This window comes from Chelonia mydas, chromosome 6 (assembly GCF_015237465.2).
Source record: "Chelonia mydas isolate rCheMyd1 chromosome 6, rCheMyd1.pri.v2, whole genome shotgun sequence".
In the NCBI taxonomy this organism is placed as follows: domain Eukaryota; kingdom Metazoa; phylum Chordata; order Testudines; family Cheloniidae; genus Chelonia; species Chelonia mydas.
The window spans coordinates 31,815,809-31,839,705 of NC_051246.2; the positions used below are offsets into that span (position 1 = coordinate 31,815,809).

Genomic DNA, 23,897 nt, shown 5'->3' on the forward strand with positions numbered 1-23,897 from the left:
TGTTGAGGCAGCAGCCATGATGAGTCCCCCATGCAAGTGTGTGCCTAGATCCCCAGATTGCCTCCCCAGCCTGGTTCCCATTGGTTTCACCAAGGCTCATGCACATATCTGAAGGCCAAATTTAGCCATAGGATAAAACAAGTTTGAGAAATAAGGCTGTGTTACCATCTGGACAGTAGCATCCATCGACACAGGGAAGTTCACTGTCAATACACTGTGTTTTTTGCTGACATGAAACTGGGCAACAGTCGATACATTCATTGTAGATTAAATGTTCTTCACAGGTAATAACTGAAAAATGAAACAAGCTGAGAAATGAAAAGGCATTATGCTACCACCTCAGTGGAAGATAATACTATTCACACTGTTTTCATATATTTTACTTTTTTTAATTCACATATCAAATCTGACGTACTGAATTGTGAAGGTTTATCCAAGTGCTACTTGAATAAAACATTTTTAAGTCCTTGCAAATTTTATATTTCAGAAATCAAAGGAGTATTAATCAATATCTGAGACAGAAAGTTTACAATAGATAAGATTCACAACCTTCTTAAAAATACCTGCAATGTTTCTAACAGGATGATTTATTTTAAAACATTTTTAAGTAATTAAAAAAATATGCTTTATAATTTATAGGTTTCAGAGTAACAGCCGTGTTAGTCTGTATTCGCAAAAAGAAAAGGAGTACTTGTGGCACCTTAGAGACTAACCAATTTATTAATTATTAAGCTTATGCTCAAATAAATTGGTTAGTCTCTAAGGTGCCAGAAGTACTCCTTTTCTTTTTATAATTTATGACAGTCTTACATTTATATAGAACCTTCCATAATGAAAGTTTCCTAAGGACAGAATAAATGTGCAAAAATTAGACATAGTGAAGTTCATCTAGCACTGAAGCGCAGTCAGCTCTATATTGTCTGTGGAAGGCACACTGAACCATAACAGAAAGAAAGATGTGCAGAACTCTCTCATCAAAGTTCAGCTATTGGGTAATATTTTAAAGTATGTGACTAGCCAACATACCACATTGCTGAAAGTGCGTCCGCCATCCATGAAGGGGTTTTCCTGCTTGAGCACAGGCCCTAGCATATTCAGTTAATGCTCGACACCAAGTTGCATTATCAGCTGCTGACCTTATACAAATAAAAATTGGCATGACCTTACTTTCTACCTATAATCATATAAGTATGCATCCATAACTTCATAAATAAGTCTTGCATTGTTTCAACAATACGTATGTTCTGGTATTTAAATTTATACTAATAAGTAATAACATTTTGAAATACTGTGTTGGTTAAATAACCTAAAGTTCTTAAATGAATAAAACATTCTACACTGCTTGGGAGACTACTTATCAATATACACGGTGCCTGATTCTGATCTTAATTATACTGATATAAATCAAGAACAACTCCATTATAATCAATGCACTTTTATAGCAATGTAAAAGTAATGAGAGGGAGATTAGAATCAGGTTCTTGATTTTTAACAAAGAGAAGAAATTCTCTCAGAAAAGTTATTAAGATCAAGGGAACAAAAGGAAAGCATTAAGAGTGCTATCAATGTGCTCAGCATGGTACAGGATGCAAAAGGCTGTCTTTGCCTCATCAATCTTACATTTTAAATCACAGTCAGAACAGTTCAGACAAACAATGCATCGGGTTGCCAGATGACAAAATAATCTTCAAGGAGTGTAGATTTTTTAAAAATCATTGACTGTCTCTCTTTGTTGGACTAACAAATGTTTTGTGGAAGATTTTTTTTATTTGTTTGTTGATGCAGCAATCCTGCACCATTAGAATAGAACATACTGATTAATGGCATATCATATATAGTAAAGTACATACACACTCGAGGACAGATAAATTGGGTAATTTAAAATTCATTGAAAGTTACTGGGCCTCAGGCTTTTCTCACTTAAACCAGAGAAACTAAGAATAACTCCACTGAATCTGTGATGGTATGTAGGTATAAAACCAGGCCCATTTTATTACATCACAAGAACAGTTAGATACAAAGTGTTATGCAGAAAAGACATGCACTGAAGGGTCAGATATATTTTCTGAAGAGAAGAAAATGTGTTATCTCCCAGCTTTTGAATGATCAAAAAATGCTTACTTACATGCAGAGGTCATTGGTGCAACTGGCCATGAAAGGAAGAGGACTCACAGAATCATGACATTGTTCAAATGGGGGCCATAGTAGTGTATTACACAGAGCATATGCCTTCTAAAAAGAAAGAGATTGCTGCTGTGAAAGGAATGTTCTTAAAAACATAAGTAGCATAGCACATGGTGCAAAAGCAAAACATGTGGAATGCTCAGGCTAGGAAACAGTTTCTTCTCAACAATTAAAAGCAGTTGCCTGTAGCATATTGCTCTCCATCAGGGCTGACTAGAGAGGGAAGAAAGGAGTGAGGGGTTAATTGTACCAGGGCCTTAGTTCAGGGTCCCCCACAAAATTGCCTGTAACTGAGGTGAAATGGGGGGGCAGCAAACATGATGTACCAGGACCCCAAATTTCTCCCTACAAGGCTGCTCTCCATCCTAAGCTTGTCACATTGACTCCTCAGTGCTGTCTGCACAATCACTAGATATAGACCAAGATGAGAACCTTAGACTCTGGGTTAGAGCTCAATCTGAATGCACACAAAGTTGTAGTCAGTGTTCTGATAGGGCCCATTCTAAGCTCAGTGCACGTACCACCACAAAATACTTCTGCAAATTTTAAACATTTACCTGTCATCAATAAAGGCTTCAAACACCTCCCGCCCTGAATGGAAAGGACCAGCCAACCTCTCACAAATATACCTTCAGGCTTCACAACATGCCCAAGGATCAATACACTCTGGTTGTGTCAACCTAGAGAGCAAGTTCCAGCATCCCCTCACGGCAGACACCCAGCATGTAGGTCAATTAAAATATACAATAAAATGCATCACAACCAAAATGTGACGTCTCAAGTCATCTGTCACTGGCTTCAGTACAAAATATTTCATCGGGGTGGGGGGGGGGAGGAGGCCTTCCCCAAAGCACATCATGTAGAGGGAAAAAATATTGGAATTGGGGTGGGCAAAAGGGGTAATAGCTAAACCCTTGTTGCTGCCATCTATGATGCATTTCATTTCTGTCTTCTTAAGGGCTATTTCTTTCTGTCCTTTCTCAGAAAAAAAAAATAGTTTTGCCTATGGAAAGATTCCGGGATTGGCCCTTTGGTTTGCAGCATTTCACTGGTACAACTTGAAAAAATATTGCTCAAGAATGTCACCGGAGTTTTACTTCCTTGGTTACAGAGATGAAATTTTGGTCCCCAGTGAGAAGAGAAGTGCTTTAATCTCTTTAAGCAGCTGTTTTGGCACCAGATCTAGAGGAATCCACTGGCCTGGTTTCCAGGCTGCACCTTTTCTTATGATGAGACAGCAGAATGTGCCAGAAGATCAAGGTCTACATTACAAACTTAAAAGAGAAGGAAGATGAAAAAAGCACAAGAACGGACCACTCCATCAACCACTCCAAACCCCTTTCTAACTAAGCATAGTCTATGTCTCTTAGGCAGTGTCAGGAAAAAATATGTACCCTGGAACTAGATGACACTAACCAAAGGACACTAACATAAACATCACACCTGGTACTGAAGGTTTTTGACCAAATCCTGCACTCTGAGTATTGAGTGAGGGAAAGGAGATGGTAGGAGAAGCAATTCTCCCCCAACCCAGTACTATCCCCCACCCCTCCCATAGAAGTAGGCAGGCAAAATCTCACTATAACACTTGAGAGCTGGGAAAGGCGACATTTAAACACACCAGCCTGCACTACACACCATATCCCCCAAAAAACATATCTAACCCCTCAGCCAGCTAGTGCATAAGCTGCAGTGAGCAGAAAGTAGGAATAGCAAACAGGGATTTGCAGTGTGCTCCTGCTTCACCGTCTCTCTTCATCCCTTTCCTCACAGCCTGCAGGGAGGAGTCCTGCTCTGCACCACAGCATTCCTGTAGCAAAGGACACACTGGGCAGCATCTCTATTCTTCCTAGACGCACTGACCAAGATCCTATAAGAATTACAGACTGTTAATTTCCCTCATTAATTTTGATTCACACCTGTAAAGAGTCTTGGCTTTGGGTCAAACAGGGTGGCTCATAGTTAAAAGACTTATCCCAGTCAGGTGAGCCCTGTGGACGATTTTCCCTCCAGCTCTCTACAAACTCTGCAATGTCTTCAGTCAATTTTCCTAAGAAATATACACAAATATTAAAGCATCAGTTTGACACAGAACAATAACTGCATTTGTATAGCCTCTTCCATCCGAGAACCTCAGATCTTAACCATGTCAAAGTGGCCATCTCTTTAAGAGTTGGGTCAGCCCCACTTGTGACTAATCAGTGGCCTCCCATCTGAGGCTGCAAGGTGAAGTCGATAGCCTGAAGGTCCGTAACATGACCGGCAAGATCTCAGCTGGTTAGGGAGGCCCTGTGATAGGCCCTGGAGCTCTGGAAATAGCCCAGCTGGTTGGTGTCTCCCAGGCAAATGACCTGGAAAGTGAGAGCCGCAGGGAGCAGGAAGTCTTCTACAGAAGACCATGGATTAAGGGAAAGAACCCAGTTATATGAAGCTCCCAAGAAGGTGGCCTGGAGAATGAGAATAACTAGGAGTCCCCGGATGATGACAAAGACTTGGAATGTCTGAGATTGGTGAGGGAAATACCTGTGGGAACTATAGCCATGTTCGGCACAGGAAGTATTTTATATATGTTTTTTTGCCTGCGTTTTTGGTTTAACCAATAAAGTGTACCCTGAGGTAAGGGCTGAAACTGACTCTGGCAGACCATTCGTTCTTCATCGAGCTCGGTGAGGTAATTTAAAGGGCCAGCTGGGAGAAGGCAGCTAAGGGCTGCACTCTGCAATAAGCCATTAAACTTGAAAGCCCACTTTAAAGGTATAGAAATAATATCTTCATTTTTATTTTTGGAGAAAATGGGACACAAAAAGCTTATGGGCAAGAATTTCAAAAGTGACTAGTGATTTGGGGTTCTTAGCATGAGATACTTTAAAAAGGCCTGATTTTCAAATAGTACCAACCAACCACCCTCTCAAAATCTGGACCCTCTCATGTCTCAGGTTGGGTGCCCAGAAACCGAGGGTCTGAAATCACTAGTGAAAATCTTGGTTGAAATGAAATGACACATCACTTGAATTTTTGGTGGTGTTCTTTAATTACAGATTAAAGTTTAATTTTTATTGACTTATCCTCCCAAAATAGTTGTGGTATTTTCAGGTTGCCAGAGACTCCTTGTGCACTTAGAGAGAGAGGAGGGAAAATGTAAAAACTGTCAAATGTAAAAACCTATCTACTTTTTAGGTTCCTAGAACGCAAAGTATGAGTACAGTTCTAGCTGGGTGCCTGAGCCAAATGTTTAGTTTATTTTGAAAGGGATCCCCAACCATAAACCTTGAGACCATATTGAACCCAGATATCCTTACAGATAACACCTGACAGAAGAATTACAATATCTTATTTTAATTTCAAATACAGATCTACTTTTAAAGACAATTGAGACTACCATAAAAACTACATTGAATGGAGTTTATTTTTGACGAGGAAAATTAAAGTGAACTGAAGCAAACCTATATTAACATCATAACAAAGATGTAAAAATACTCACCATAACTAGTCTCAAGCTCATCCTGCAGGATAGCATTGTTGTTCCCGCATAACCCATGTGATTTGCCCAAGTAGTCTGGTGTCAACTTTATATAGACTGCAGATGTACCATCCCAAGCCAGAGTGAATGCATACCGGTGTCTAACTAGGATGTACCCAGCTAGTTTTTGTATGTATACATTTCCTATAGCACGAGGTAACTGAACTCTGTGAAGGAAGTATAATTAAAGACAAAAGAACAAAGAATTTTTAAATGAAAAAAATTTCCATGTAAAGGAATTATTACTCAGTGATTTAATGACTTCCCTATAAACTTGCGGGAAACTGTGCTTTGAGTAACACTGATGTAAATCTGGAGTAACTCAATTGAAGCCAACGGAGTTGTATCAGATTCACATCCAACTCCAAACATGAATGCAGAAATTTTATCCTCTAATACCACAACATAGTTTAAATGTCATTCTCCTAGTGCACTACTTTATAAACTGCAGAAATGTTACCATCAATATGCATGGCGTATTTGCCTTTTAGCTGCCAATAAGTGATGTTGCTTTTATGTACACTGATATGTCATGAGAATTGGTCCAGTGTAAAAACAAAACATACCACAATAAATGTGAATGTAATTACCCAAATCCTTTGTAGATGACCTCACTGCTCAACTTTATTTCTTCATCTCCAGAAAAGAATAGGCTAACGGACCTTTTGCAGGAATAGGGTGAAGATTTGCATTCCGGATCATTATTAACCTGCCAAATGATATTATTGGGGAGAAGTAACATTTTAATAACATTCTCAACATTCTCTATGCTGCCCAACTAATATGTTCTGTCCCGATCATGACTTTTAGCAATGATCTCAGTGGGCAACAGGATAGTTTGGTCACCATGGCTTCAGTCCTGGGTTTCTCCAAGACTCCTAACAATTGTGATATGCAGCACTATAGCTACGCTGCTGTAGTGTAGACACTTGCTACGGAGATGGAAAGAGTTTTTCCATTAACCTAGCTGCATCTACAGTAGGAGTTAGATCAACCTAACTATGTTGCATAGGGTGTGAAATTTTTCAGTCTAAGATTTAGCGGTAGACCAGGACTGATTTGGCCATCATCTTCTCTCCAGACTCTGAGCCTGATCATATCCCCCCAATTTTGCAGTGTACAAAGCAAATTCTGTTTAAGATGCAATGATCTAACAGGAACTGGTGACTATAGGAGTTGCAGTTGACAAAATGATGCAATGAAAGTTACTGCTTTCCCTAGAGTTTAGTCACTGGAAACAATGGCAGTACACTAACCCAGAAAAAGAAGTACACAGCAGTGACGTGCCTGTGCGGGAAGGAGATCAAAGGTTGGTATCACTGGCAGAGCATAAAGGGCAGGGAGAAGAATAAGAGAGACCAAATCAAAGATGCAGGAAAAAGCAGAATGAAGTAGGGTGCTGCAGGCAAGGAGAAGTTGTTTGAGCTTCCTGGGCAGTGCAGTGGGAAGCTGGTGAAGTGACTCAGCAAAGGGCAGGGGATTAGGTGGCTGAAATAATGTGTGGGAAAGACTATTTAAATTTTAATATATAAAAATAATGCATCTGATATAAATTGAGAGACTATGTTAGAAATTATGTATTTGATGGAACTATTTCTGAAAGATGGTCAATAATGGCTCAGCTTCTTCTATATTATCAGTAGTAGCTCTATTTCCATTAAAGATGAGTTAATATTCAAAATTTTTGATGTTTTTAAAAAATGCATTTCATTGTTATGAAACTGTGCTGCTTACATACTGCAATGACAGGTACTACAGAAACTCTAATACAGATATATTGTAGAATTTAAAATGAGTTTGATTATCTGGTATTACATGTCCTGATCCCAAGAGGTGCTGAGTACTGCAACTGGGAGTTGTGGGAACTCACTGAGCTGGGCCAACTATGAGTGAGTGGAATTTTGACCATGCAGCTTTAACTATGGTTTATATGTTCAATCGCACCCACAGAAATCATGAAAGCACAGGTGCCAAACCTGAGTGGCACTGTGAGCCCATGCACCAGGTCACAATACCCAGAGTGGGGAGCCAGGCCCAGCCCCACAGGACAGAAGCTGCCACTGTGGTATGAGTGCAGGGTGGGCTCGCTCTCCAGTTCCCCCATCCCCGGGCCTCCCCTCCACTCCACACTGGGCTTGCTTGGGATTAGGATTGTGGTGCTGGGGCAGAGGGTGCTGCTGCAGATGGTCGGTGCCCCTCTTGACTATAACTCAAGATCATGTCCCAGAAGAGTTTAGTATAGTGTCCCCATTGAATTTGGTGCTGCATCCACCTCTGGTGGTCAGCACCTCACCTGATCATGCCTATATATGTAAACGCCATTTATAACCCTTGTAACTTGTCTACAGATCATTTTTCCACTTTAAACTCACAAGTTATTTGTATGCCCTGTGATAGTATGAAACTGACTTAAAAATGCAGTCTCCCACCTGAATAGAGAAACTCTGTTCATCTATTTCATTCTGTCTCACAAGTACATATGTGGATTTCCCAGAGAAATAATAGTAGAGTCCATCAAAGGTTTCAAAATGGTATTGACCCCATGTTCGGCATATGTTATCTCTTTCAGCACCTGTGTTGTGCACTGGGCAGACAAAAGGAGAGCAATTTGAAAAGCATTAACCTTTTATTTTTTGATTGAACAGGAAAGTTTAAGAAACACAATGCATTTGTCCTTGGGATTGCAGTCCCACTTCAGGATACCTGCAACACTCAGGGCGGAGTAGATATGAGCTAACACTTCCAAATCTTCAGTTATGTCTCAGCATAACTCAAGGCCAGCAGGAAAGCAAGCAGTGGCTAGGAGTTGTACAACTCCAGCTCTGCTTGTGTACTGGCTGCCCACCGGGCAGAGAGTGACTATGAGCTTTGATGTCTTTTGACAAAGGAAGGATGTCCTTGTGGCTGTGGGGCCTGTATACTCGTAACCCAACCCTGGACAGATTGCATTGCAATATAGAATTTTTTTTCTACACACCTGTCTGGCATCTTGATCCACTTGCTTTAAATCGACTGCAGTCACAGAGCTCTCTGTGCACACATTCACCTCCATTAAAACACATGACTGCACCTAAGTAAAGAAACAAGGCTTATTAAAAACTAAGTGTGATAATAATTTACATTAACAAGGCCTTGCATGTGAGCCAATGGGTATTAGCTGTGCACCTGAAGGCTGGATGGGCTGACATCTTTCAACCTGAAGGATCCGAAAGAGCTTCACAAACAGTATTCATACAGGAATAACTTCACTATTGGAATGCAGACACATATGGCATGGAGGACTGGAGCCAAATTCAGGCATGCCAAATTCACCAGAGAAGATCTATATTCTGATTTAAAAGGCTATGGCATCTCGAGGCACTTGTAACCCATCTATCACTGGAGTATCTGGGAGTCAACACAAGGATAGCAGGATACCTTAGAATCTAAAAGACCCCTGAACCCTAAAATGGATGAAGATGCCATTATATATTGCATAGATGTCAAGTGTTTCATACATACTATTTTTTTAAATAGTTTGAGTAGAAATTTTTAAAAATTGTATTAGGACTATGGCATCCCTTTGCTCAGGAGTCTGAGATGCTAGAATAAATCTCAGTAAAATGGTTTAGTGGACAGGTGATGTGTTCATAGACATGCTCAGATAAATTGCAAAGGTATGTAATCAATTTATTTATGACATGCTTGTACAATTATCACATGGGTATCTTAGAAAGAGAGAGAATGAGTGGAAAACCCCACACATAATGAATTAATCTTGATTTTATGTGATGACTGAGCTTTTCTTTTTCTTTACTAGAATTGTGTCTTCGGTTTTTAAAAATATCCTGACAGTTGTTTTTCTTTTTAATGTGCTCTCCTTCAATTTTTTTAAGACTGTAGGAACACAAATATTGCCTGGTTCTTCATTCCATATCCATTACTCCTGTCCTTCCTAGACCCTGCAAGAGTGTATTAATAATCCATGAGACCTTTTTATATTTATAAAGTTTCAAAGTGATGCTTAATAGCCAAAAATATTGAGTCTGAGACAACAAATAATTGTAAGGTTGAAAATTAATTGCTAAATATATATCCATCTATATAAATCATAAAAACAGTAACTACACTTAAAATAAACTGAGATTTTAAAAAGTTGAGGGCCCTAATTCTAAAATAGACATTAAACCCAGCAGAATATCAAATACTAATAATAAGGCTTTGTGGTTCTATATCACCTTTAATATGAAGAACATGATCAGTTTATGAAGTCTCCTAGTATCCCTGTTAGGCAAGAAAGTAAAGTAAATAGAAGCACAGAGAGGGCAGGAGACTTGTCAAACATCAGGAAGGAGGACAAGCCAAACTCTGCACTGGAACAGGGGTGGCAACAAGTGATGGCCTGTTTCTTTAGAGCAAGAAGCAGGGGTGGATTGGTGCAAGAGCTTGGGTGTCAAGAGATAGAGCATGGCTCGGTGTGGCAGCAGGGAGGACTGGGCAGATCTGGGGCACAGGTCCATGGAGGCAGGGATGGGCGTGGGCTCAGTGCTGGGGTTACAGTGTTGGCACTGCAGTTAGTGTGACATCCCTGTAACAAGGGCAAATGTCACAAGCCTCTTTTTAATGAGATATATTGAGCCGTTTGCTACCTTGAAGAATGTGGCCTCCTTGTAATTCAGGGTAGGGTCTATGCCCTTTTCTCTCTTGGCATTATGCTTCTGTAGCTAGCTAATAAAACTGAGTGTCCTGTACTAAGGCACTAGTTTATGAGGAGGAGAAGGGTTAGAGGCATGCTAGTACTTTCAGCAGCGTGACTTCCCTACCATAAAGATTTGAGTTGCTGCCCTTTGTTCCCTTGGTTTGATGCTGCTTGAACCAGCTGCTCCAAATGAGCCCCCTATAAGCAGGGTTTAGCTCTCCTCAGACACTATTGAGCATGCTCCCAAGACACTGTGCACAGAGAGCTGTCCCACAGCACTTGGTTTCCAACTTGCCTGGAGTTCTACAGCCAAGCTTCCGGTCTCACTTTGCTGTTAAGATTCCGCAGCACTTGCTGGTACATTGAAAAACAGAGGCTCTTCTGGCACGTTTGAAACGAAGCAATCAGCATAGTCTTCCTTTTCTCATTGACTTTGGAATACATGTCACATATTCTGCTTTTAATCATCTAACATGCTGATTTTGTTTTAAAAATTTGGAACTGCTCGGAACTTGCTTAGTTGTGTAGGGTAATTTTGGAGATTTTGGCTTTGGGGTAGGATTGAATTGGTAGTTTGGTCACCTGGGGGAAGCTTGGGAGGAAGTGAGAGCCCCACAGAAGAATAGGAGGACAAGCTAGAACTCTGTTAGAGCTAGAATTCCAGGAAGTCAGCAGACCCAGGAAAGGAACATTGACTTATTATTGACGCTCAGGGGACTCTGCTCAGCCCTGTCCTAAGGCTATCTGACTTATACACACACATTCTAACACTTCAAAGCAGAAGTGGAAAAGAAGAAGAAAACATTTCAGAAATGGCTAGGGAAAGGCTGGAAAGAAAACAAGTCTCTGACGATGGAGGTGAAGGAAGGGGTCTCTGAGCACAGTGACATCCCTGTAACTAGGTCTAGGGTCACTCATGAACAGTCTAAGGCAGGGGTCTCAAACATACAGCCCACAGGCGGCCCACGGAGTTATTTCTTACAGCCCGCCATAGCTCCACTCACTCCCCACCCTGCCGCCTCCCGCCTCCAACCCCCGAGTGCGCAGCGTCCCCACTCCTCTGCCTACCTCCCAGCACTTCCTGCCACCAAACAGCTGTTTGGCAGTGCTTAGGACTTTCCAGGAGGGAGGGGGGAGGAGCAGGGACATGGTGCACCCAGGGGAAGAGGTGGGACTGGGACAGGAATTTGGGGAAGGGGTTGGAATAGGGGCAGGGAGGGGGCAGAGTTAGGGTGGAGACTTTGGGGAAGAGGTTGGAATGGGGGAAGGAAAGGGTTGGGAAAAGGCAGGGCAGGGGCAGGGCCACATGGAAGGGGTGGAGTGGGGGCAGGGCCGGGGAGGGAGGGCTTTTGTATCTTTGGCACAAGGGCTGCATCATTGACACATTTTCATACAATGTACTAGTCCTCAGTGGCCCTCGTGGTGATTTGAGTTTGAGATCCCTGGTCTAAGGGGATGTTGAGCGTTTTCATTTCTTGAGCCAATTGACCACCTTGCAAACAGGGCTCAGGTCTGTGGTATTTGGGCCTCTCTACATTACGCTCCTTTAGCTGGCAGTGGGAGTGACAACTCTGTGATCAGAATGTATGTCCTAACACTCTCTCTTCCAGGACAGCTTGGGCCTTTTGGTACGTTCAACAGGTTGACTCCCTTTAACTAGAGTTTCGGTCTCTGCCCTTTTGGCATTATATCCTATTGACACTCTAGGGGAAATACTGAGGTTTTTGGTACATTATAGAGGGGGACTTTCCTATAAGCAGGGGTTTGTTCTCTGCCCTTCTGCCACTGTACCCTTCCCTGCAATTAGGATTTGAGACGCTGTCCTTTAGTCTCTTGGTTTGATGCTTCTTTGGCCAGCTGCTCAGAATGAGTCCCCCAGTAAGCAGGGTAAAGCTCTCCTCGGGCACTATTGAGCATGTCCCCAAGAAACCGTGCACAGAATCCTGTCCTACAGCACTCTTTTTCTAACTTGTCTGGAATTCTACAGTCAAGCCTCCTGGTTTGTGTCTCACTTTGCTGTTGGAGAGAAGATTCTGCAACAGTTACTCGTCAGCTCAAAAAGGCTCTTCTGACACTTCCGGAATAAATCAATCAGTGCAGTCTTCCTTTTCTCATGGACTTTGGAATATATTGCAATTAATTTCACACTGCCTTTACTCTTCTAGACCCTCCCCCTTTTATTTTTTAAGGTTTGTGAACTGCATTGTGTTAATGGGAAATCTAGAGACTTCGACTTGAAGTTGAATTTACTTCAGAACATTCCTCTGTTATTTTCCTTTCTTGGTGTTGTGCTAATTTCTCCAGCTAATTCATTTCTTCCTTTAAAGTACTTTCTAACTGTATTCAATCAATATTTATCATTCCCCTTGTACACTTTAGTCTTACTTCTTTGATATTACCTTAACTTCTGCATCTATCCCTGACTTTATTGTGTCATTTTATTACATTTTGGAATTACTTAGTATGAAAAGAAACCATTTTTCCCCCTGAAATAAATTATACTATCTTTTTATTCATTGAATTGAAACTCTGTTTATGCTGCCTAAAATCATGTAACATGCTTCTAGTTTTTCTATTGAAATCCATTTGAATTTTGTTAAAACTCTGAACTCTGTATTGAATGCTTTTTCTAGCCTCATGACGCTGATGACAGGAATGAAGCACTCAGTGGAAAAAAAGAAAGGAAGGACAGAGAAGGAAAGGCGACTGGTGAGAAGGAGAGGAGAAATAGTTGATAAAAGCACAGTATCTATTGTGACAAAGTTCCTCCTCTACCTTGGTGGGTCTTGCGCTTATTGGCGGATTTGCTCGCCTTGGAGCTTCACGGCAGCCCTTAGTTTGGCTGTTTTCGTGAACCCACAGTCCAGGTCAGCTCCTCCTGTGTCTGACCAGGAGTTAGGAGGTTTGGAGGGAACCCGGGCCCGCCCTCTACTCCGGGCTCCAGCCCAGGGCCCTGTGAAATACAGCTGTCTAGAGTGCCTCCTGAAATAGCTGTGTGACAGCTACAATTCCCTGGGCTACTTCCTCATGGCCTCCTCCCAACATTTTCTTTATCCTCACCATAGGACCTTCCTCCTGATGTCTGATAATGCTTGTACTCCTCAGTCCTCCAACAGTATGTGTTCTCACTCTCAGCTCATAGTGTCTCTTGCTCCCAGCTCCTTACACGCGCACCACAAACTGAAGTGAGCTCCTTTTTAAACCCAGGTGCCCTGATTAGCCTGCCTTAATTGATTCTAGCAGCTTCTTGATTGGCTGCAGGTGTTCTAATCAGCCTGTCTGTCTTAATTGTCTCCAGAAGGTTCCTGATTCTTCTGGAAACTTCCCTGTTACCTTACCCTGGGAAAAGGGACCTACTTAACCTGGGGCTAATATTTCTGCCTTCTAATACTCTCCTGTAGCCATCTGGCCCAACCCTGTCACACTATGAATCCATTTAATATTTCCAAAGTAAAATTTTACAATAGTCTCACCTATGAACAAAAATTGAACTAACAATGCATTAATAGGTTTTCTAAAGCAAAAGTAAATAGGACTTATGTGACTTGTAAAAAAAAAAAAAAAAAACCCCACAAAAAACTTTTTGTATTCTCTTCAGGTCATTATCATATCCAGCCCTGTGGCAGCTGAGTGCCTTGGAAGGATAAATGAAACAAAACAGGTGACTAACATCTGTCACCTACCAAATGCCGACTCGTATTTATCACAACACTTTGATGACTAAATAAGTTTCCTGAAATGTGAGAACATGCCAACACTGCATCTTATCTAATAAGCATTGATAGTCCCCCAAGAAAACTTTTTAGTAATGAGCCTATAAAGCATGCTTTGTGCGTTGTGCATTCATGCTGGTAGAAAAATAGGACATATTTTTGGTTTAAATTATGAAACACTCTTTACTATTCTTTCATAGTCATTTTGATGTTATTGTTTGAAGATTTGGGCTTTATTAAGGTTAGCAAACAGTCATTTTGACATTATTTAAGTCTCCGTTGGTTATAGCAAGTTTTTCCGAGCCGTAGAATCATTTAGAAAGGCCACCTGGAAAAGTAAATTGAAAAACCAATTGCTAGTAGGCACCCTATTAACCCATCTCTTTTCTCTCAATCCATAAGAACCCCCACTTTTGTTACCAAAACAGTGCCATAGCGATAATGTCATGTAGAACTGAATTATGTTTTCTACCTATTTTGAGATGCTGGCCACTCATAAATTGGTCAGCAAAACTGGAGAATTTGCATCAACTATTTATTGAATCTTGATAAGTAACAAAATAGTTCAAACAAATGTTTTTGCCTAGATGACTGTTTTTTATCTAAAACAGTAAATCACTTCTTTAAAAAATGTGTTCCTGCATACATAAACTTAAAGCATTAGTCACTCAACTGTATAGTATACATCTGTTTTTTAGTAACAGGTTCCTCACATGGTACTGAGGAATAATTGTGAATCTATAATGCAAAGACCTTAAACACACAATAATGCTGTATAATCATAGCTCATTATTCTTGATTTCCTGCTGAGAGTGCACAAATGGATATTTGAAAGTTATGAGATTTTAATTTTCAGCTCAATAGGGAAGCAGAAGCTTTTTGGTTACCTTAGCTCTTATTATCCTGCAAACTTCCAAACTCTGGGATGAAGAGGACAATGCAGAATTAAGAAATTCCCAGCAGCACTTCATGAGTTTAGCATTTCTGCAGACCATTGAGATCCCTTAAGCCTCTAGCTTTTTAAAACGTTGCAATTGTATAAAGCTGTTCACACAATGAGGTGTTGAACAATAGATAATATTAAAAGAGCCCTTATTTTAGTACTGGTAGTTAATTCTATTCTGTCCTGAGAAGATCCCCACTTCTGATGCTTTTGTGAAAGGAGTTAATTAAATTCATTGTCACTACTTGATAAAACTTTATTCTATGTTAAATTCATAGATTTAACTTTATTATTAGTCATAATCTTGCTTTATTTTACTTTCTATAATTCTTTAATGTAGTTTAAAGTGTATGACTTCAGAATTAGTCTCAATTTTCTTTGGTTAAACAAGGAATCCAATAAATGTGCAAAGAATCTGGGTATGATTAGCCTTATTTTTTACCTTTGTTTTATGGTCTTTGAATATAACTGCCCTGTAATGGTGCAAGTTTTCATTTTTCTCTTGTTCTCTGGAATCGTGCATTTTGGCAGGTTACAGAGTGACCTCCAAATGAGGATGAAGAACTCACTGCCACTCAGGTGCATACAGTTTTTCTTCTTCGGTTTCTAAGGTGCACAAGAGTGGAACTTTATTTGATCCCCTGCCTCACATCTCTCACCTACTGCCCACAAGTCTCCAGTCAGCTGTAGACTTCTCCACTCCTGTGGATCTCTTGAGTTGTGCAGGAGCAGAGGCCAGTTCCTAAGCATGCTATATTGCAAGGCCTCTGTCACTTCTATGGCAAAGTTGGCCTAAAACATACAAGTCCCCCAGATTCTGCAGCATTTTATAGCTCAGGAAAGTTCAAGTAAATTAAAATATGAAAAATACAATAATCCCATGTTTATTTTTAAAAAATAATTTTATGTTAGTGCTAAATACTCAGTGTGTCAGGTTTTTGTAATGAAAATAAAAAACTGCATTGGGTGGGAGAGAGCTGGAGGTTTAGATAGCTGGGAAGGGGGCATGGAGATATAAAATTACTCTATGTTAAGTATTGCAAACAGTGCTAATGCTTTGAGCAAAGTTTCTGGTGAATAATTAATTTACAATGAGTTTATCTTTTGTGGCAAGGATTCATTTCTATTGTACCAGATTCATTTTCTTCCACAGAAAAAGTCAGGGTGAGCTAGGGTGGCATTTCTGATTTATTACCCTTCCCTTATTATTCAAAAAAGCCAATTTGGAAAGCAAAAAATGATATTTTTCACCTACTGTATGAAAAGTGTTTATACATCTCTAAGGAAAGACAGAAGCTGAAGAAAGCTATGGTTCTATAGATAGGATGAGGGGAAATTTTAACATTCCAACACAATAACTGCTATAATATGAAAAACAGAATATCTATTGTAAGACTAGTATACAAAATGGCTTTAACATGAAGGGGAAATGGGTTTCAAATATGCTGTCTTGCCACCGCAGTTGAATCAGTTTGAACTTCAAAGTTTGTTGGCACTCAGCAGGTCTACTCTCTGCATTCCACCTTTACAGCCTGGAGCTGTGTTGGGTAATGGCATGTCCTAGGAACCCCAGTGACTGACACGCAGCCTAGGATGGATTGATGGGTCAGTTTAATGACTCATTTCTCAGAGGGCTCTGCGGTCTTGTCTTCCATAAGAAAAGAAGTGTTTACTTGTTAGCTAACAAGTAAATTTAAAAAGTAAAATTCTAGTGAAGACGAGGCAGATTATAGTTTTAACACAAGTTAGCAGGTCAAGGTAAAGACTAAGGGGAAGCTTAGAGTTTACTTTGCCCTGCTAACTTGTGTTAAAACTACATCCTGCCTGGTCTTCACTGGGGCCTCACCTTGACAACCCCATTCACTCAAGTGAATGACAGTGGAGCTGGTCTAGCTGGAGTATGAGCAGCAACACTGCAAAGCCATACTTGAATTAGTGAGTCTACAGGGGATATATCTCATGGGATTTTACTTTGTATTAGTTAAGAACACATCTTTTTCCTAGTGAAGATGCAGCTTTCGTGTTTTAACTGCACAAGTGTTTCCAAAGTATAAAAGAGGATGATTACCACTACGCTAAGGTCTGTCAAAGCCAAAAATCTCCCTCCTCCCTGGGTTTGTTTAAATTTCCCTCATCACTTCTCGATGAGTCATTGATCATTCGAGTAAATATATCTCACCCACATTCTGGGCTTTGGAATAGAAAAAAGTATCTGTCACATTGACACCACAGTCACTCCCCTGTATTTGGATTATGTTTTTGGTTTTCTCCCCTAATTTATGATCCCTGAGTCTGTCTGATTTTTGTAGCCATGTTCTGGAGTAGCCTTAGTCTGTCATTCTCTACAAAGCTACTTGGTCCAGTGTTCTTCTGAATATAGAGAGTAATATTCAGTGTACAGCTGCTACACCACCAAGCCTCCAGGCAGCTCTGATACTGTTTTATTACATTTCCAGACAGGGAAGTATTTGGGATAGCTGATATCTTCCATTCCCAATCCTTCAGCACGAAGGCCTGTATCCCTTATTATTAGTCTTGGCAGAACTCAATATTTTTAAAGTTTCAATAAATATTTAAATTTCACAGTGGTAGGAAATTATGGGGGATCAGATAATTATCTAATGACCTTAGATGTTGCGATTCAAAAATTTAAAGTTTTATAACAGTTAACATACAACCTGTCAAAATTTTAGTCTTAAATCAAACTAAATTTCTCAAGCAGCATTTTCCTTACTTTGCCAACCTGTACATTTTGATTATCGATGGAAATATTTTGTCAGTTTGGGTGTAGATAGTGAAATTGATGTTTATTGACATTTACTAATAACAGTTACATTGCACCTGGAGATTCATCAGGTCAGGCCCCATTATGGTAAGTGCTGTAAAAACATTTTTTTCCACATGTTGTTCTAATTCCCTATGTAAGACTTAATACTTATATCAAACTATTTCATGAGTTGTCTATTACTCGTCGTATTCAAAAAGAAAAGTAGCTTACTGGATCCTTCACATTTCATACTACGAAAGCTTCTTTCCCAGGATGAGGATGTTGTAGTAGATGAAAAGATATAAACTGAAGTTCCAGGCTCCTTTACAAAAACAAGAAAAAAAAAACTCATTTAAACAATTATATTGTTGTTTGTTCAAGCTATTTTTCACCTCTTAAAATCCAATAGTAAATTCTCACCTTTTTACTAGAATTCATACCTAGATAATGACTCTGAGCAGTCAAATAGATTAGGGCCATATTGTACCATCAACTTTTTAGCAGTATTAAAGGACTTTAAATAGATTGGAATAAAGGATTCTTATAAAAGACCTCAGACACATTATGTTCCAGTTATTATACAGAGGTTTAAAAAAAACCATAGTAACAACTTCCAAAATACCAATATGAGCTACACAAAAACTGTATCCACACACTCCTCTTTCCCCCACCTCCCAACAATTACAGCCTCTGCACCTTAATGCTTTTATTTAACAAAGGCACTGAGTGCAAACAATTTCCTGTTTTGGAAATTCTCATCACCAAATGAAATAGTCCAAGAAATGAAAACCTAGGAATTTACTACTGCAAACTTGTTTACCATTGCATGTGTGCTGTACTCCTAAATAAAATAACCCTTATTAACAGGACACAGTTAGGCAAGGTCTTTTCTTAAAGTAAACATATATTCCATTTTTAAGGTCATGGCCTGATCTAAAGTCCATTGAAGTTAACGGGAGCCTTTCAATCAACTTCAATAAATTGTTGGTTAGGCCCTAAAAGCTTCCCATCATCTGTGTCTCAATCCCTCTCTCCAACTCTGTAAATTTCCATAATGTATTGCTCAAAACTATGGTCAGGTTCTCTTCTTATGTTCCCTTTTTCATGAATACTTCTGCTGTCATCTCCACTAGGCAGCTAAGCTTTCTAATTTGTCTTGTTTTTTCCCCCCATTCCATGTTTGCAAAGTTACTACATACCTCTAGATCCTGTTTCCTTTCCCAATAAATTACCTTTTTTTTTTCTTTTTGGGGGGGGAGGGAGGGCTCTCATTGTTTCTAGTCCATTTCACATGTGTTCTTCTTTGTTGGAATTCCCATTGAGCCACAATTCTCTTATTTTACCCTTTCAATTCCTTTTTCTCTTTTGCATTCTTTCAATATTAATCTCTTCAGTTTCTTTCTTTCCCCAGATTGCATTCTGTCCTCCCATCAAGTAACTTAACTATTCACAATGCAAACAACTCCCTGCTCCCAACTTCACTTACTTCCATAGTGGGCATCTGTATCACATATCTTTGAATTTGAAATGGAGTTGGTCTAATCTAACAATAGAAGCTCGTGCCAGCACTTTAAAAACAGTTTAGGAGTACAGTCTAACCTTTCAGCCCTGGCCATCATTAATCTAACAGCCTCCAAAAAATTTAAAGAGGCAACATTCTTTAGGACCATTTAATCAAAGAGGCTTAAACCCATAGTCCTATATTATGCATTTAATTATTTTGATAACTTCTTGAAAATGCAAAGCCTTGGAGATGTACAGGCAAATATAATTTGCATATGTTGTGATTTGGTATTTGCCCAATTTATAGGAAAAATGTAGCTTGCATGTACGACTAATATTTTTGTACACACAGATATGAAAACACTGCAGATACAATTGTATCCATTTGCTTTTGAAGATGTGGCTTCTAGTATCTAGATTCCGATGTAATATATGGTTAACAAGGGACTGTCTACATTAAGTGGGATAGTCAGATAACATAGTAAAAGATGCGGTATCAGTGCTTGTAATGCAATAAAACCAAAACACCTATTTTCAGAACCGTTAAAGACCATTTTCTGTCAAATTTTGTATAGGAAACAAGTTGCAAAATGACCATCCTTTTTTTTTCTATTTTCTATTGCAACCCTTTATAAATAGGGAATATTTTTATATCAGCTCTTGTAAAAAGTGTGCTTTAATGCACCCATGGCCATTAAGTTTTGTTCAAAATCTATTGATATACAAAAGGCATCAAACCCTGTAAAAATGTATCAAACACTACATTTCAAGGCTGGTGTGAACAAAGGTGTTCACAGAGTAGAAAATTTTCCAAAATGCCAAGTCACTTCTGCCTTAATTGCAAACAGTTAAGAGCAATACAGAAGGAAGGACAGTATCATCATGTGAGCTGTAGCCCACGAAAGCTCATGCTCAAATAAATTGGTTAGTCTCTAAGGTGCCACAAGTACTCCTTTTCTTTTTGTGAATACAGACTAACACGGCTGTTACTCTGAAATAAAACTATGATTGAGGCTCTAAAAAGTCCTTCAGAACTGTTAAGAGTTCCATCAACCCTCCTACTCAAAGTATCAAATTGCAGCCATCAACCCAATTTTAGTCTTGTGCTTAAGAAAACAGAGGAGCAGAACTTGAGACAAATAAGAATTGAAGTGATTTTTATTTCACACAGTGCCAGTTACATTGTAGTGTACAGAATGTGCTCATCTGGAGTATTAAAATCTAGTTAATCATTCATTTGACATAAAGATACCTGGTATGTCATCTTAACAATTCCCAGTTAAGATGTGTTGCCAAATTTGGAAAAATTATATTATTCATGAATGTAATGAAAGAGTGACTGGGCAACAAAATGGCATTGAATATTGATGAATGCAAAGTAATGCACATGGGAAAACATAATCCCAACTATATATACAAAATCATGGGGTCTAAATTAGCTATTACTGCTCAAGAAAGAGAGCTTAGCGTCATCATGGACAGTTCTCTGAAAATATCTGCTCAATGTGCAGCAGCAGTCAAAAAAGCTAACAGTGTTAGGAACCATTAGGAAAGAGATAGATAATAAAATAGAAAATATCAGAATGCCACTATATAAATCCATGGAATGGCCAAACCTTGAATATTGCATGTAGTTCTGGCCACCACTATCTCAAAAAGGGTACATCAGGATTGGAAACAGAGAAGGGCAACAAAAATGATTATGGTTATGGAACAGCATCCATCTGAGGAGAGATTAAAAAGACTGGGAGTGTTCAATTTAGAAAAGAGATGATTAAAACAGGAGATGAGAGAGATCTAAAAAATCATGAATGTTGTGGAGAAAGTGAATAAGGAAGAGTTATTTATCTCTTCACATAACACAAGTACCAGTGAAATTAACAGGCAGCAGATTTAAAACAAATATAAACCAGTAATTCTTCACACAAGGCAGAGTCAACCTGTGGCACTTGTTGCAGGGGATATGTGAAGGCCAAAAGTACAGCTGGTTTTTAAAAAAGAATGAGATATGTTCATGGAGGATAGGTCCACCAATGGCTACTTGCCAAGATGGTCAGGTGTGCAACCCCATGCTTTGGGTGTCCCTAAACCTCTGACTGCTGGAAGCTGGGATTTGATGACAGGGGATGGATTACTTGATTAATTGCCCTGTTCTGTTCATTCCCTCTGAAGCATCTGGCAATAGCCACTGTTGGAAGACAGGATACTGGGCTAGATGGACCACTGGTCTGACCCAGAATCACCATTCTTAAATATAATTAAACCATAACAAATACGTCCACATCAAATGACCTTAAAATGTGGTTAACTTTATTATTTACAATATTTCATGCTCAAGAGTTTTAACGTTCAAATCCTTTTTACAGTTTTGTAACACACTTTTAGAAGACTCAGAAGGAGGTAAGATAACTACTGTTCATATCACAAGTTAATCAGTGTTCCCATCTCAATAATTAAATGCTGACCATAGCTAACTTTTTTAAATCTACCAGATATACACAGTATTTCCCACAAAAGATTGTGCTAAGTGATTTAGGATCAGTAGTCTAACACAGAAGGAACAAAGAACCAGTTTCTGTTCCCTGAATACCTTTTTAAAGAAAGCAAGGAAGCCTTTGACTTTATCTGTGGTTGACTTAATTACCTGTTTGTGGCTGTGTAGCATATTTCTCTCTCCACTGAACTTTTCCAGAAACAAACAGTGGAGAGAAAGAATCAGATTCCCTTCTGGGAACTTGATTAAAGGGTACAAAATGGGATTTTCCCACAGCCCCAATCAAAGATGGAAAAGCATGCAAAGTAATAAGGGAAATTGCACGTCAGCAGCAAGCTGAATAAGATAGTATTCTGTTGCCAAAGTAAAATACGTACAAAAAAAATCAGCACTGCTTTATTAAAAATCTAATGTTGTTAGCTCGTGACTTTTATTTAATATTGCAATTAGCTAGCTGTTTTGCTTTAGTAACAAAGGGCCCAGATTCACTCACTGTGGGACATAGCTCAGTTCCCACTGAATTGACGACACTCTGCACCCTGTAAGATTATGTTCTAAAGGCTGAAGGAGCCTATTTTCCTCAGAAATTCTAAATACGTCCAATCACTGTTAATAAGAGGTTTTCAACCTATAGTTTATCTGTTTCCCTTGATTCAACTATTGACATTCTGCTGCTAAGGAAATAGGGAAAGAGACTTTTAATCCTGCTAGAAAGGTTTGAAGTACAAAAAAAAAGGAGGAGTTTATAGACTCCAAATTTGAATTAAATTTACTTTAGTTTAATTATATTGCGTGTTTGAAATCTGTTTGTCGGTCTTCTTAAAGAATCATCAGATCCAACAAAATGTTTCAAGTGCACTGATTGATAGTACCTCTCAGTGAGCAAAGTATTACACAGTACTCAAATTAAATATAATTTTTCCAAGGCTGGCATCATTTGCGGAAAGCAATAACACTCTTCCCTATGCACTGCTCATTAATCCTTGAAGTACTGCTCTGTATGAAATCTTGCTAAAGACCATCATTTAAATATGCTTAGTGGAAGAAATACAAAATGTGATCTTCTTAGCACACTTTATTGAATCAATTTTTTTAAAATCGATTTTCATCTGCAACTCCCATTAATTTGCACCTTCTAAAATCTTAGTTTAATTTCCCATCATTCCAGATTAGAGAAACAACCAGAAACAGTACTTTTAAATGACATTTTAAGGATGTCTAACATTTAAGCACATTAGTCGATGTACCTGTTCTCTTCCTGATAGGGTTCATTCACAGTTCTCCCCACCATCAATTAACCTTTCGATAAATCATACAGGCAAAAGACCACCCCAGCAAAAAAACAAAACAGGGCTAAAGACAATCAGAGCTCACTGCAGGCCTGCGAGAGCACAGCTTGTCTAACACAGCTGACAAGGAAACGGAGTTTGTCTCCCAGGCCGGGAGAACACGATGGAATATAAGCGCTGCTCACGCTCTCAGCGGGCGGACTCCCTCCTCTTACACATGAATAGCTAACTCGTGGCCCGAGCTGCAGCTGTGCACTAGCACGCCCTGCATGGAAGGGCTCCCCGTGGTGAGGGGCTGCGCCTCGCCTACCTGCCTTGCCGGCGCAGCGGGATCTCCTTTCCGCGGCCCTGCACGGCTGCCGTTCCTGGGGAAGAGAAGAACAAGGCTGGGTCTGTTCGGCGGAGGTAATCCGCACCTTTCCTACTCAGGCGTAACCCTCGCACAGCGAGTTTGCGCTTCAGCCCTACACGGCTGCGGGCGGCGGCCGTTCTCAGGCTGCAAAGGCGACGCCGGGGGGCTACACCAGAGTCCCTGCCACAGCTCCCCGGGGGCTTCTCTAGCGTCTGAGGCCACAGGCCCGGCCCGCCTAAGCCACTGAGCCCACCCTGACGGCTGCTCAGCGCGCCCCCAATTATGACCAGCTGCACAGCGCACAGGGCAGAGCACTGAGAGTCCAGGCTGTTCCCTGCACAGGGGGCTCCTGTGACCCCCCGACCTGCCATGCAAGACGAGGGAAGAATCCCATCTGCTCTTCAAATCAGGCTCCTGGTGTCCCTGGAGGGAGGGAGGGAACGGGGGTCCCCAA

At 40.0% G+C, this 23,897-nt stretch overlaps 1 protein-coding gene across 2 annotated transcripts in view; it reads right to left on the reverse strand.

Moving 5' to 3' along the window:
- The window catches only part of OTOG (otogelin), a 159,242-nt gene that overhangs the window by 134,617 nt on the left and 728 nt on the right, over window positions 1-23,897 (reverse strand). For both annotated transcript variants that reach the window (XM_043548942.1, XM_043548941.1), the window contains exons 3-12: window positions 23,402-23,456; window positions 18,037-18,127; window positions 8,682-8,774; window positions 8,134-8,288; window positions 6,295-6,413; window positions 5,666-5,871; window positions 4,104-4,234; window positions 2,126-2,232; window positions 1,027-1,136; window positions 166-291 (exon numbers count right to left, since the gene is read on the reverse strand). In XM_043548942.1, the coding sequence (XP_043404877.1) occupies window positions 166-291; window positions 1,027-1,136; window positions 2,126-2,232; window positions 4,104-4,234; window positions 5,666-5,871; window positions 6,295-6,413; window positions 8,134-8,288; window positions 8,682-8,774; window positions 18,037-18,127; window positions 23,402-23,456 (1,193 nt within the window). The remainder of the gene's footprint in view (window positions 1-165; window positions 292-1,026; window positions 1,137-2,125; window positions 2,233-4,103; window positions 4,235-5,665; window positions 5,872-6,294; window positions 6,414-8,133; window positions 8,289-8,681; window positions 8,775-18,036; window positions 18,128-23,401; window positions 23,457-23,897) is intronic.